This window comes from Neolamprologus brichardi, chromosome 7, assembly GCF_056152115.1.
Source record: "Neolamprologus brichardi isolate AB-2024 chromosome 7, ASM5615211v1, whole genome shotgun sequence".
Lineage (NCBI taxonomy): Eukaryota > Metazoa > Chordata > Actinopteri > Cichliformes > Cichlidae > Neolamprologus > Neolamprologus brichardi.
Genome location: NC_142110.1, coordinates 16,710,225 through 16,726,015, shown reverse-complemented (window position 1 = coordinate 16,726,015; position 15,791 = coordinate 16,710,225). Strand labels below are relative to the sequence as shown.

General features: G+C 40.1%; 1 protein-coding gene across 2 annotated transcripts in view; it reads right to left on the bottom strand.

The window, feature by feature from the left end:
- Window positions 1-15,791, bottom strand: part of pde3a (phosphodiesterase 3A, cGMP-inhibited) — a 76,602-nt gene continuing 60,811 nt past the window's right edge. The window contains exons 5-14 of one of the 2 annotated variants that reach the window (XM_035915487.2): window positions 14,021-14,094; window positions 12,254-12,399; window positions 11,992-12,129; window positions 11,680-11,791; window positions 11,346-11,459; window positions 10,545-10,744; window positions 9,936-10,139; window positions 9,054-9,215; window positions 4,527-4,785; window positions 1-4,246 (exon numbers count right to left, since the gene is read on the bottom strand). In XM_035915487.2, coding sequence (XP_035771380.1) covers window positions 3,942-4,246; window positions 4,527-4,785; window positions 9,054-9,215; window positions 9,936-10,139; window positions 10,545-10,744; window positions 11,346-11,459; window positions 11,680-11,791; window positions 11,992-12,129; window positions 12,254-12,399; window positions 14,021-14,094 — 1,714 coding nt within the window. In that variant the 3' untranslated portion in view covers window positions 1-3,941. Of the gene's footprint in view, window positions 4,247-4,526; window positions 4,786-9,053; window positions 9,216-9,935; window positions 10,140-10,544; window positions 10,745-11,345; window positions 11,460-11,679; window positions 11,792-11,991; window positions 12,130-12,253; window positions 12,403-14,020; window positions 14,095-15,791 lie in introns of both variants that reach the window. The other variant, XM_006782596.3, reaches the window with a different exon arrangement.

Sequence of the window (15,791 nt, the reverse complement as noted above, 5' to 3'; positions counted from 1 at the left end):
TACAGTAGCATAGTATATATTTGATTAGAGTTGCCTTTTTAAAGAAACGTACCCATACTTACAGAAATGGTTAAACTCTAAATGCAATCAGAGCTCAAAGATGGTTTAATGAAACATGGCACTTTGAAGTGATCAGGAAATTGTGTTATCATGTATGCGTTTATAGAATTAAATACAAAGAAGATGCGACACATCGACACAAGCATACCACAGAAACTGTAATCTTGTAATTCAATGTATTCACATTACAACATCCACATGGTTCAGTTTGTGACGTCTACTGATCTTCAAATATATTCACTGTATAATACATAATACCAATATAGGCACTTCCAGTAAGTCTGGCAATATTGAAGCTACAGTATAGTGTCTAAATTACAAAATGGTAAAAATAAATAATGTATATCTAAAAGAGTTTTTGTAGTTTTAAAATTTCTTCACTGTACAGCATGTATGTATTTTGTACAAAATGGAGCATCGACCTGCAAGGAAATCAATTATTTTACTTTCACAAATACTATGTATTTGGACATATTCTTCTTTAGTACATGTGGTAAGTGCAAGGTACTTGTGAGAAGAAAGCAATTAATTCGTTAATTATGTGTCAACTATATAAAAATACATCATCTCCTTTTGTTTACGTATTTGTAAAACTTGTTTGGTTCTCTTGGTTACAATTATTCTACATGTGTGAATAAGCATGGCAATCAACTAAAACAAATGACGACACAAAATATACACGATTAAAACTGATATACGGTGGTATCCACTCAAATGCAAGTATTGACTTGATGTGACTGTGGGGAAAAATGCGTACGCGTTACACTTGCAATCACCAGGAAATAAACACAGTGGACACAGTCCGCTGGCCTTTAAAGATGTTGCGTGATGAATGCTCTACTGCTTATGTCTGTGAGGCTAAGAGTACGCAGATCAAAGAGGAAGCGCGAGGAGAAATATCCTATAGGACTTTCTGTGAATAATAATTTCATCTGAGTATCCGTGAAGAATTGAAGAACTACTCACAGCATCGCTTTGCCCTTCATTACTTCACAATCTCTATCCCCTTCTCCCCAACAGTACAAGATAATTAAATACAGGACGGAGTCACATTAGAGGGGTCAATGGAAGAATAGACATAGAAGCAAACACACACTGTTTTGCTCTCGCAGATACACTAAATAATGTATATATACATTCAAAAAGGAAGGATTTCTAGAGTGTTTGAGGTGATGCAATTGTGTAATTGTACAGCCTGGAAGTGGAAGTTACATTATCCCAATGAGTCATAGACAGAATGTATGTTTTTCCAATTCTGGACCACTTAAGCTTACTGAACAGCTTTCCTACATAACATTGATGATAATTCACGGGGCTTTTCCAAAGCTAAATAAAATGTGTCCATTGTGCAGGTAATGATGATTATAGCTCATTGGGCATGAAATGCATCAGCATACAGAAAAGAGCATGCATTTACAAGACACAATGCACCCAGCAACCCATGGTCATTTGAGGCCCAAAGAAGTAACATTGTCCCGATTCAATGGCTTGTAACAATTCTGGCCTGATAAAGGGTTTCGTAAATCTGAGATGACCTACTAATCAGTAGGTCAACCAATTATTGAGCTTGTGCGTGCGCTCCTCCCTGTGTAAGACAAACTGCAGAGGAGAGGCAGAAAAAGCAGAACGGCCCATTGTGGATGCAGCGCTCTATTCAGCACAGCCGGACATATTGTGTGACGCTACGTCAACGCAGGATATGCTAGAGTACAATGCGTTGACGTTCCACAGCCATGTGTTACAGTGTAATTTCACCTCTCGTGTCATGTGTACAGACTCGTATATCTGCCGTTCACCTTTCCAAAGATCAGTTTAAAGAAATCAGATTATGACAGAGAGCAGTGGTGCAGCATGAGATGCTTGCTGACTGCATCCGTAACAGAAATTTGAACTGCTGATTCTAAATAGAGCACTTATTCAATTCAATGCATTCATTTTTTTTTTAGTTTGTGCGTAAATGTCAGTGATTCAAATTAAGTTGAATATTCACTAGATTTTGTATCTTATTCAAGCTTCTGTATGTACTTGGTTATTTACACTTATGGCTTTGTTTCAGTTGAAAAATGTGACTTAACATTTAACTGTCAGAATTGTTGGTGAATGTCTGGCTGCTAAAATAATTCCTGTGAAATTTCACAGTTTTTACAATGTTACTCATAAATACTTCCCACCATCACAAAGAAACGGGAGACAGTCGGGACAAAAATCACATGGAAAGATTCTGATGTGACGAAAGGTGAAATTGATAAAAGATTACACGCTGCAGTGCTGTTATCTTGACCCGGGTGAAATCATAAAAACGGTTCCCAGCATTTATCTGCTGAACATTGGTTTCATTAAATAAAGCGCAAACTCCAAACAGCTGCAATTGTTACATAAACAGAGAGAATTGCTTTGGCTCCAATGCTGCTGCACCACCAGTGTGAGAAGACTGACGTGAGAAAAAGTCACGTGATGTTAAAAAAAAGACAGATTATGATCATCTAAATTTGAAATGACAGGGGAAACATTCCCTTTGTGTATTATCATGCAAACTGATGTAATCAATATTCTTTGCGAAACTTCATCCACCAGCTGATGCACTCTGCCTGCACTGAACTTGACGAGAAGAATTAACTCCCTGAGGTGCCAGGATGGGATTCAGAGAGAGTCACCATGAAAAAATCAAAGTCAGCAGCTGTGACATAAACTAAGCCTTATTTTATGAACAGACTTAAAGTTTAGATTTCTGGTGTGTTTTTCACGTAATGTCTTGTTATGTGATGTTCATGTTGAATTTCAACAGCTGGGGGGGTTTCCTGAGGGTTCAAGGTCAGCATCGTTTACAGATTTTAAGCAACAGTAATTATAGATTGCACGACACACTGAGTCCAGCTGCATGAGTATTAAAATGATGATGACAAGAAGAAAAAAGGACTTCCTGTCAAAAGGTGATTTTTAAACAACACTTGAGGGGACACAAATGAATTTGAATTAAATGTCACCTTTTCTGAGATGGCGTTAAGTTTTCTTAAGTGGTAAAAGGATCTGTTTTCTGGTTCTGTTTGAGTGCATGATTGCTGCCAGTGCAGGTCCTTTGAATACAATATCTGGGACAGTAATGTATTACAAATAACAAGAAACCTGCTGAATTCATCTACGTCATCTACAGAGGAATTGTGCACATGAGCGCATTCATTTAAACACGCAGGCACGCACAAATGGACACACATGCATAGCGTGACGAGCCTCGGGTCTCTGTGTGAAACTCAAATGGTACATAAAGTACTTCATTTGGCAACAAATGGAAAACATAAAATGTGTAAATAGTTGATATTGTATGCTAATTCCCAAGAGTGAGTCATTTATTTTGGCAAACACCAATGTTCCTCATTTCTTTGACCCCCTGTAAAATCCATGTATAGAAAACAAAAACAAAGAAAATAACATACAGTCAGTGGGAGAGCTCAAAAATGCTAAAATTGAAACACAAGTTCATATATATATTTATATATATATGCACTCAGGAAGTAATTATATATAAACTGGCAGCAAATATCTGGAGTCCCGCGTTACCACAAAGGGTTGAAGCTTGTGCCACCAGGCTTCTTCTTCTTCTTTTGACAGTAGCAAAAGAGTTTTTATCCCAAAGTATATGAATAGTCCCGTATTGCAATATGGAAAGCTTTATATGTTTGGTGAAATCAAATATTCAGATAACATGTGTAAAGCACATATTTTGCCACCCTGTTTTTTTTTCTTTATAGGCACACATTTCCCAAACATCTACAGTGTTGTGTCTAAGTGATGTGCTGGCAAAAACAGGAGTCAGTTAATAGAAAACAAAGTAACACTTCTTCATGTCCTTGTCCTGAATGATGCCATATTTCCCCTGTGTTGTTTCATTGTGGGTCCCCCTCCTCTAGTTGCTCTTGAGGTTTAGAGTCTTCCCTCAGAGCTACAGGCCATTCTGGTTCCTCCTCTGGATCCTCTCCTTCTATCAGCTCCTCTCTGCTACCTGACTCCTCTTCCTCTTCATGAATAGCCAGAATAGGTTCAGCTACATTGTTTAAATGGACAGGCTCTGCTCCTTGTGCCTGTTTTTGGTTCTCTTCTGCAATCACCTTTTTCCACATCTCGTGGTTCTCCAGCAGGTGCTGCGTGATCTGGCAGAAGACTTTCCTCCTCTTCATGGGAGTTGCTTTCTCTGGAGAAAACAAACACCTCCGTGAATTAATACGTCCGTCGTTCCCTGTGATCAGACATCTTTGGCAGGGGTAAAAACTTACGAGTGGGAGCAAATGCCTCCCCAAACGTCTTATCTTTTACAGGAATCTAAGTTGTCCTTCTTTTCTTTTTGTTAATCAAAAAATGCTGCCCATAAATGCACAAACAAATTATTCTAAACAAATAAATTTCTCTTTTTAGATAGACATTCAAATATAAATACTGTTATCATTATTGCAGATTTACATTTGAATACTTACGGGACGCTTCCGAGCAGGTGGACGTGTCTTCCTCTGCAGTATCCTCCTCATCCTCCTCCTCATTCTCTCCAACCTCTGGCCCCTCCTCCTCCGGGTTGGGTTCCACCCATCGTCCAGGCATGAGGCTGGCCGAGTCATAGGAGTTACACAGGGGTCCAACGATGTGGGTGATGAAGGATTCCTGGAGTTTGGCCAGTTGTGGGGCTGCTCGATCCATGAAAGGGCTGACAGGAAGGCCAAGGCTGGACTCCTCATCACCCTACACAAAGTATAAGCCATTTAGATATAAAATTATCGCCAGTTAATTTCATATTATTTTACAGGAAATGAGTAATTGTGGTTAGCATAAGCATAACTGATTCTACTGATTCTGAGTCTACATGATAATTTAGGTCACTGAGATTGGGTTTCACTGAAGGGAAACCAGGTGGAATAACTGATGGCAGAGGTCAAATTTTCCAGTACACCATAACAGTGACCTGTCACACACAAGAGCAGGACCTCTCCTAAATGGAATGCAGCCATAATTAATATATTTATCCCACTTCAGCTTCTGATATGCAAGACAAAACTTGAAAACCGCTGCCATAGATTTTTTTGTTTTGCAGTAAGAGATGTTTTTAGTCATCTGTTAATGACTGCGAAGGCCGGCTGCTTAAGATTCATATCATTTGTTTTTGTCCAGGTCATATGCCAATCAAAGAAGAGCAAGTACTAATACTGAAACACAGTCGCCCTCTTCTGTATTTTTTTCCTGTACGTAGACTTCTGGATTTCAGGCATGATTGATTTTTTGCTCCCCTTAATTCCTCCTTCATTTAATCCCTCTGACATATTGAGAAAGTAATGGAAGTGCTCCTTCTGAGAGCTGCTATTGTGTAAGGAGCTGTCATAACTCCATGACAGGACTATTGTATCTTTTCAGTCACATATTGTACATTTTAATTTTACATTGTAACTACATATAAGAGAAGAACAGTGGAGACAGCTGGGGTATCTTGTAGCTTTGTTTAAAAAACAACAACTAATGATTCATATATGCTGTAGGCCTTATGTATGCTTGGCTTCGTTGTCATTGTAATAATATCATATGTAATCATGGCCTATTTTTTTTTTGGTCCTGCAGTACCAAACAGAATCTGTTTTTGCCTTTAGTCTAAACCCACCTCAGCTAATTGCTTCTGGGTCAAGAAGAATATGCTCAAGCCCTTATCTTGACTACGGTTACTAGGTGACGACACACCCTGCGCATTATGTGCCTCTGAATTTTTTGGGAGGAGAGGCACAGAGAGCAAAAGCTCTACAGGATATTTGCGTTCATCACCACATCTAGCAGCACTGTCCTTTTAGTTGTTTTGTATGCGGTGATGCTAGCACAGCTGAAATTCACGTCCAATCAGAGTTTTTGGTTTCACCTGAAATTTCAACTCCATAAAAGAAAAGAAAGAAAAGAAAATAACCAGCAAAACAATACATCTCAATACTTCCCAGTTGTCACAGAGCAAGAGGTAGAGGGTTACACCCTGGACATAGTTGCTAAGCTGTTGCACAGCTAACACACAGAGAGAAAGAAAACCATTACAATCACATCTACAGCCAATTTAGAATCACTAATTAACCTGACCCCACTAACTACATGTCTTTGCACTGTGGAAGGAAGCTGGAGTACCTGGAGAGATCCTGAACATGCAAAACTCCACACAGAAAGGCCCAGAGGGTAGATTCAAACCCAGGACTTTCTTGCTGTGAGCCAACAGAGTCAACCACCAGGCTCAAACGGGCTCAAACACTCAAGTGTTTTTGAAGCAGGATGTGTGTCAGTGTGTGCCTGTTTGTCTATGTCTATTTGTCAGGTCAGTCATAAACTCCCCCCTCTCTCTGAGAAAAGCTCAAGCTCAGGTTTGGGGCCTATTTACCCGCGACACACTCCCTGCCAGTGGCTGGTGCCCCCACCAGTGAATTGCTGGTTCTCGGTGTCTGGGGCTGTATTACTGGCTCGCTCCTGGCGGTTGCGGGGCTTGGGCCCTGTTCTTCTACTCTATTTTTCTCTCCCTTCTGCTCCTTCCATTAACTTTTTCCCCAACTTCATTTTCTTTTACTTTTTCTTTTCTTATAGGCCCCCAGTCTTGTCTGTTATGGCTCTTTATCAGTCTACTCAATCCGCTGGTGAAGTATTACACGTTGTCACAAGTATTCAGGGAGTTGGCAGAGGCCACAGGTAAATACTCATGGTTTCCTGTCAGCTTTGCCTACCTTTATATGTATCTTTTAGTGTGTGCTTTCTAACCCCCCTGTAGGTGTAAATGTGAGAGTAAATGGTTGTCTGTCTTTATGTAACAATCTTGCAATAGACTGGGGACCTGTCCAGGATGTACCCTGCCTCTCCCCCATGACGGCTGGGACAGGCTCCAGGCCCCTGGGACAGCCACGTTAGATAAGCAAAAGAAAATGGATGGATGGATGCTTGCCAAAACTAACAACAAAAGCTGACTTCTTGGAGAGCATCTGGCAATATAATAGATTGGTGTGTATGCCCCAGGTAAGACTGAAGTCCATAAAGGAGATGGACCAAAGGCCCTAGATGTGAAACAAAGAACAGCAAAGAACGACTTCTACACAATGTACAGATATAAATCTACAGTATTATAAATACTGTGCCACTGCATGGGGAACGCCTCAACTTTTACAAACTAAACAGAGCACAATAGTGTCATCAAAGGGAAGTTGGGATAAATGAAAATTCAGGCGCCTACATGAGGAGGCAGTTAATGAAATTTTCTCCCGGCTATGAGTTTGTATTAATTTAGACAGCATCTGCTCACTGTCATTATATAACGCTTCTGTTTAGGATACTGTAATGACAGGGAAAACCGGATCTCAGAGCTCCTCCTCCCCTCGTTGTATCCTCTTTTATGTGAGTCCAACTGTTAATAAATTCCATCAAATTGAAGATCTGTCCGAGATCCAGTCGTTTTATAAAACTCATTTGGTTTTGCGTTACAATCTTTCTGCTCTGTGGGAACAGAGGCTTTCTAGTCTATAGTGTTCAGTATGACACTTGGGGTTGGTTACCAAGGCAACTAGGAATCCTTGCTATAGCTGTTATTCATTCATATCCGGGAAGACGTCACACACAACATACATGCTGTGCTTTTCTTAGGGCCTTTGTAATTTGACTCTCATGGCCAATTTTTACAAATATTACATGTATTTATTTATTTTCTGTCTAACAGGGTTGTGTTTTCTTTCATGGTTCTTTGATAAAGGGCTATCCTGGAAATAGATTGCTATTTAATTGTAAATCAGAAGGAATCTTTTTGAAGAAAGAGTATGTTACTGTATGCTAACCCAGCCGGCTTTCCTGGCTGTTTGACTGCTGGTTTATTTTTTGCATAATTTCCACTTTCCCATGTTGTCAGACTCATTGCTGACATCACTGCTGTAGTCCAATCATCTTTCTGCCTGCCTTCTGTGAGCCAGTGAGCCTCCATCCTCCATTACCTTGGCCTCCAATAACACTGTGAGCAATCTTGAAGTCGTTGTATGTTCTTCAATATCTCTAAAATTAGAAACATCCTTTCTCAGAGTGAAGCTGAAAAACTAGTTCATGCAACTATTACTTGTAGACTGTAATTCGTTCTTATCAGGCTGTCCTAAAAACTCCCTTCACTTGATCCAAAATGCTGCAGTAAGAATACTGACAGGGACTAGAAACATATTATTATCAATGGTTCCAGAATCAAATTTAAAATCCTTCTCATCACATCGTCCCTCTACCTTTGCTGTTGCAGAATTCAAGCCATTCATTTCAATTCAAGATTAGTTAGAGTTCAGTTCTTGCTTAAAATATGTCCTCTGTTACTGTTTCTCTGTTTCTCCTCTGTTTGCATTTCCCGATTTGGGAATCGTTTCTATCCAACAGCCAAAAATTAACTCAGTTTTCCCCTCCCAGTATCTTTCCAATAGCTCTAAGTCACTAGTTGCACAGAAATAGTACTTTTTTTTTAATTTTATTTTTATCTTTTAAGTACATTGCTTTATAGATTGGATTTCTATAGTATTGCATTTTTTATTACATTTTTATTTTGTTTTGTTTTTACAGCTTTATTGGGCATGTGTAAAATGCAACTTTCTTTTGTTAAAGACAACAAATCTTATTGTATGTGTTGCATGTCATGACATTAGAGGTAGTCTAATTCTGAATCCGATTCTGAAGTATATCCTGTCAATTACATATAAATAAAAGCTAAATTGTTGCTATCATTGCTTCAGCAATGTTATTTCAGTCTATGAAATCATAATCAGTTATTTACACATTATTATTATTATACAAATAATACATATTAATGCATAAACCACTCGAATATTACTAAAAAGGTCATGGCTCAAAAGTTACACTGGCACTGGTATGATTAGTGTTATGCGACAGTACTATACTGTACTGTGTGGTGTCATGTTGGTGTGCAGGTGAACCCTGACCTTTAGCTTAGCTGAGGTCTTAGGTCCCATAAAAGATGGCTCACACACCTGTTCATAGAACTCATTGACAATGCCCTCTGTCCATTGCAGATGTAGCTCCTTGCACTTCAGAGGCCCATTTATATCAGCGAGTTTGATGCACATCTGGCAGACTAGCAACCTGTCATTCTCGTTAGACCAGTCGATACCTGTAGATGGATCATCACCTACCTGAGGGATTGACAGACAGACATGTTGATAAAGTTGATCTCAGCACTTTTTGAATGAATCGATTATTTCTAGTTAAGCTTAATGAGCTTCGGATCTAAAGAGGCTCAGGAAACAGAGGAAAGCTTGACGGCTACTTCACCCAAAGCTAATTCGCTTCCAGGAAGAGCAGAGCAGGGACTCTGAGAGACCTTACTGTTACTTTTGCTGCCAAACCAGCAACCTCAATGTTAGCTGACAGGCCTTGGCCATCGAGCAGCAAAGCTGAAGTAGAACTCACAATGAGAGGAATGCGGACCCTCAAATCGAAAGCCAACACTGTGTCTGCACTCCAGTGAGTTCTTGAAGGCTATGGGGTACTTTGTGTTGTTGACTTACAATGAGAGCAATGCAATGTATTGCACAAACAGATCTGCTCCTCGAAGACCACTTGACAGCTTTCTTTTCCTGAAGCGTTGTCCCAGTTTTTAAAAGAACTGATCTGTTAGGAAAGCATGTCTACAGAATATGTTTGACCCCAACTTTTCCAAGCAATTTATTACTTGGCTATTTAATTTTAACAATAAACAAAGAAAAATAAATTGTAAGCTTTTCATGTTATATTTGAAGACAGATATGCTCAACTCAATGTTTACACTGGCTTAAAAGGCTAAACTCCCTCTGAAGAGTTCTATAATTTGTCAAATGAATGTGAAACATTGAACAGGGATGTCTTTAGAATACCTTGGCATTGAACTCAGCTAGGAAGTCAAAATGCTTCTTCAGATCAGTGGCCAGTATGGCCTCAATGACCAGGAAACGGAAGCGTTTGAACTCCACATGGTCCAGATTGACCAGGAAGTTGTACTCTGGCTGTGACAGGAAGAGGTTCCAGGCTGCGGCAGCGTGGTGGTTTTCCAAAACTGAGCGGTCGTTGTAGAGCACCGCCTGTCAAACAAAACAAACCATAATTGTTAGACACTACTGACAGGAAAATTCAAGCCTACATTATTGCTCTCTGATCGGCAAGCTACTCTTTCAGTGTCATTATGTCATCATTGCTCAAAATTGGGTAATTTACTTAATACAATAATTTCTATGATTTCTTTTTATTGATAACACAATGTAGAACAGTAACATTTCTACCTTGTAACCTGTAGACCTGTAAACAGTTATTCTAACTGTTGATTTGTTTGTTTTTTCAAAGCAGGCTGACAGTGAAATAGACAAATAATCTATCAAATCATTATTCAGGTGAAAAAGAAAAAAAAAGGTGTGACAGTAAATCAAGTAAACAAACTTTTATTTAATCACATACTGTTGACCATGCTGTAGGCTGAATAGCATGAGCACCTGTGGGGCGCTGGTGGCCACGAGGAAAGCGTTTGTCCGCCCTGGGTGATCATAATCGTGCATGGCGGCAGCCACGTAAAGAGCCATGAGCTCCAGAGCAGGTATGAGGCCTGACAGGCAGCCATAACCATCTTCTGACACAGTGTAGGTCTTTGAAACCAGGAAGCCCATGTGACTGTGTGTTATTCCACTGTCGGAGTCTAGCCACAGGGGAGAAGACAAAGTGAGGAGGCTGAAGAGAAAGGTGGCAGAATTTACACAAGACACACACAACTGTACAGTACCTTCATCTGCACACACCTAAACACGCGCACGCACGTGCTCTGGAGCACAACACACAGAAACACACACACACACACTTTAACGTTCAAATCCACTTATATGTGGATCAAAGGGATGGCCCTAGTAAGGCATACAAATGAGGTTATGGAAATATGGGTAAGAGGGAACTCTAATCTGCCTGCAATTTCATGCTGTTCTAGACTTCAAATAGTGTTTGGTATGCAAGTGCCAAAAGCCTGAGTAAGATAAGACCAACTTTGAGTGGGATAAGAACACACACTCCTGCAGGTTTGATACTTTGACATTAATGAGATGGCTGCAGGGGATGTGAAAAAATTCAGGATAAAAAAAAAACTGACCTACATATAGAAAATCTTAAGCGCAAAAAAGTACAGTAGAGCAAATATTGTTCTTATTTAAAAACTTGACAACAAGTTTTGCATACTTTTATGGACTGATGGATACACATACACACCTGCAGGACATCAGCTGTCAGCATGCATGCACTGATGGACATACCTGAGTCACTGGCAGAGCCGTGGTCAGTCATGAGGCTGGGCAGGCCAGGCACAGGCTGCGTGGTGAGGTACCAGACTGCATGAAGCACATCTGTGGCATGGACCCTGTTGTGATCTGGATTAGAGAAGATAACAAGTCTGCTCAGTGTGTGTGTGATCGTCTCCACCAGGGTGCAGTGTTGGGCTGCTAATGTCTGTTCAATTAAACTTCAAGGCAGTGCAGAGTACTAATGCTGCATAGATTGCTCAACATTTCCATCTAGTGGCTGCTTTTGTCCTTGCAACGTAATCTGAAGTAAAGTGAAAAACAAAAGCAGGAAGATGCTCGAGCTTACATGGTATGTCTCTGTAACCATTCTCAAGGGCATGGAAGTAGTTCATGAATTCTTTTACGGGGATCTTAAAAGTCTGAAACAGGCCAGTGTCCTCAAAGAGCCTATAAGATACCTGAAAGATAAAAAAATATATATATATCAGACCCCATGGACATCACCAGATCCAGATATATTAAATATAACAAAAGTGTTCAATAAATGTGTAAAACTGAAAAATGTAATGAAAAAAATTAAAAGACAGTGTTATAAATAGTAAAGTATGCTACTGTTTTGTAATATAAAATAATTTGTCACTTTGACACTCTGGCGGACCTGACTGAGGATTCGTCCACATTTCCCATTGGTCTTCTCTATCAAGGTGAAGATGGGGAAGTTCCAATTGTTCAGCTGACTCATCAGAGGTTCCAGGCCCTCCATTATTAAAGGCTCTGGTGCCAAGATTGGTTTGTCCTGCGTGAGTAACAAATGGTCAAAAGACGTGAAAACAATAAGGAAAATATTACGTAAGGAGTACATGTTCCTGTTTTATTAGCAGTACTAATGTGACTGAGACAGCTGCTTTGGCCCGCCTTACCTCCGGAGGTATTAGTGCATGGAGGATGACATTCTGGGAGTTTTTTCCTTCTTCTGCATCGTCCTCTGTATGTGCTACATCACTGCTGTCACTGTGGTTGGCTTCGTGGGTGCTGTCATAGTCTGATGACACAACCACTTGGTCCTCTGCTGGTGTAAGAAAAACAAAGAGATGTCACACTGCGGCCTCGGGAGAAAATCCACTGTTAATCTTCTTAAACTGATGCATATCACTAGGTTTCTTGGAGTATGTGGATTTACTTCTTCTCCATATCCACTTCCTTTAATCCTGGCTTGTTGTAATAGGTTATTTTCTGCAGGTCCCATAGAAAGTCACTGCTGCCTTCATTAACACTCAAAGATCCCTGATTGCTGTCTCTCATGTGACTGAAAGCAAGTTTTAATAGTGAGTCTGCTTGGAGGTGCTACTTTATAAAGCAGCACACTTAGTTCTTTCTACAGAAACTTATATGTGCTCATGTTGAGTGCTGCTCACAAACTTTAGGAGCAGTAGAATAAACAACATTGTAGTACATTTTTAACAAGAATGAACGCTCTGCCCAGCTCAGCAACAACAAAAGAGCCGAAAGACCACAGAAGACAAAAAATGCACGATGACAGAATTATTTCCATAGTTAGAAAAAACTATTTCACAGCCTTTAACTGAGTTGGGAGCACTCTCAATGAGGTAGGCGTATCATCGTCTACAATCAAGGTCTACAACCAAGAGACGCCTTCATAAATACAGAGGATTTACAACAAAGTAAAAACCACTGGTTATGCTCAAGAGCAAGAATTTCAGATGAACCCAAGATTAATGATGGGCGGATAAAAATATGGTCGAGAGAAACAGTTCGTGATTTGAAGCATACCAAGCTATTTGTCAAACATGGTGGAGGCAGTGTTATGGCTTGGGCATTTATAGCTGCCAGTGGAACCGGGTCACTCATCGTTGTTGATGATGTGACTGCTGATACGAGCAGCAGGAGGAATTCTGATGTGTAGGGAGCTATATAGATTCAGCCAAACTGATTGGACAGCTCTTCACTGTGCAAAAGCAACCCAAGAGTTTCTAAAGGCAAAAAAAAAAAAACCCAAGTCAGTCATTGGCCAAGTCAGTCACCTGATCTGAGCCCAACAAAGCATGCTTTTCAGTTGTCAAATACAAAACTTAATGCAGGAAGATCCACAAATAAGAAGCACCAGGTGTTCTCAATGAGGGAAGCAAGAATTTGGCGATGACCATGTGTTTTAGACTTTATACATCCATTAATGTATAAAATTATGTTAATTTGTCCAGTTACTTTTGAGCCTCTTAAAATGCAGACTGTGTGTGAAAATAGCTGTAATTATTAAACAGTTGATGAAAAGTGGTTGTTAAACCCCTTGAATTAATGCTGAAGTTTGCACTTCTATCACATTGTGACTGTTTGAATTCAAAACCACTGTGATGGTGTAGAGAGGCAAAACTACACACACAAAAAAATTGTCTTTGTCCAACAAATTATGGTCCTAACTGTATGAGATACTGCAGAGGTAGTGTTCCTTTATCATCAACACAAACTCATTACTCGAGTCATTTGTTTGGGGTTTTCTGTGAGTGTTTACTATATATATATATCAATCTCCCATATCAGCTGAGTGCAATGGAAACAAACAGTCTCAAAGAGAGAGAAACAAAAGCGATTCAGTGTTTATGCCAGCGAACGTAACACAAACACTCTTCCCATGCTGCTTTGCAGGAATGCTAGAAAGACTGGGGGCATACCTGAACGTGGTATCCTGTCTCCCTTGTCTAAAGAGCCCTCACCGTGGTTCAGTCTGATGTATGGTCTCCCACAACTGTAGAAAAGAGGGGGTTCACTGTTAGTTAAATAAAAGAGTTTCTATTTATCTCAGATGTGCATTCCTAACTACTGCATGTGGATATACTCGAGTTACAATCACACTCTAGTGACCTGTACCTTTTTGAGCAGATGACGATAACATAAAATGTTTATTCCTTTGATTTAATTATTTGATTATTATCAGAAGGCAAATAATTCCACACCATTCACAGCAGTTCAAAGTTAACAGGCAAAACACATGGAAGATAAATACAGAATATATGTATTAGTCTATCTGCGGCTCTGCTAAAGAAATGTGAATATCGCTGTTCGCCACATCTGTCTTCGATGTGTAAACAGTCAGAAGAAGTTGTCAAGAAAAAAAAAGAACTTAATGGGGTTCCTACTGTGCAGCCCCCACACGAAAACAGCCGTTGCACACTTGCTTCAAGAAAATACGTAGTAATGAATCTAATGGATGCGCACATTAACACAATGCAACTGGAATAAACAACAAAGCAAACTCCAAACGCTGGCATTGTTATGAATGATTCATTAGAAACTGAGCCCACCCTCTTTGAGATTTATGACAGACCAGTGTCGGCCTCAACAACAACTCACTTTCTCAGTCTCCGATGAAAACATTCCCATCTGATGACGGGCTTTATAAATCAAACAGCAAATGTTATCTTCTGTGGAAAGAACTGGCCTTTACTGGTCAGTTAGCTGTGTGACACCACGGGGAGCCTCCCAGACTTTTCCCAACAGATTTTCCGTGTTTCTCCACTGAGGCCACTGTCAGGCTATAGGTGGTTCCAATTAAAATACCTCTCCCTAAATGTTGTAAAACCTGCCTACTCGGAGCAGGAAATGCCTGCCGTTAGAGCATGGTGTCACAGGGAGCACAAAGGCCTGTAGTGTGTCTATCTCCTCCTGATAAAGTGTTTCTGGAACACTTTTGAGCTGTACCCACCCAGCATAATGCTCCTGAGGCCTCAACAAAGGGAGTTCTGTTGTGTTTGTACGGCCAGGTTGGACCACTGTGTCTAATGCCTAGCAGGTGTGGAATATAAAATAGTTTGATAGTTTGGCGGTTGAACAGTTAGTACATTATTGTCAGGGGGGTCTGGGCAGGCAGCAGCACTTGGCTTAAAAGGTTTACTTTTAATGAAAGTTGAAGAACTGGCAGACACTTTTCCTATTCTGCTAATGCAGCAGAATAACCTCGGCTACTGACATTGAGCCTTGAGCACAAAATGTAAATAAGGAGGCCGGTCATTTTCAGTCGAGGAATCTGCCAATCATATATCAAGTGGCTCTGCTTTTATCTCTCGCTCTCTCACTCATGCAGAAACTAACTACACATGATACACACTCCACTTTCAATTTGCTATCATGTTCTATGCTAGAAATAACATTTATATACCAGTAGTAAGAATTTACTTTGCCTTTTGGGAGAACGCAACTGTCAGCTGTAAACACATTTGCTGTGTGGAGTCAACAGACACCATCCTATAGTGTGGTTTTATTGAGGAATTCAAAGTGGAATTTAGTGAAATTTAGCCAAAGGTTTTAAGGTTGCGGTTTCTCTAATACAACGATGTCGCTATCTGCAATTCTGTAACCTTAACCACGTAAAGACTGAAAAATATTTCTGTGTAGAGCGATGAGTCTTACAGAAAAATAAACGCACTGAGGGCTTCAAATCAGTTT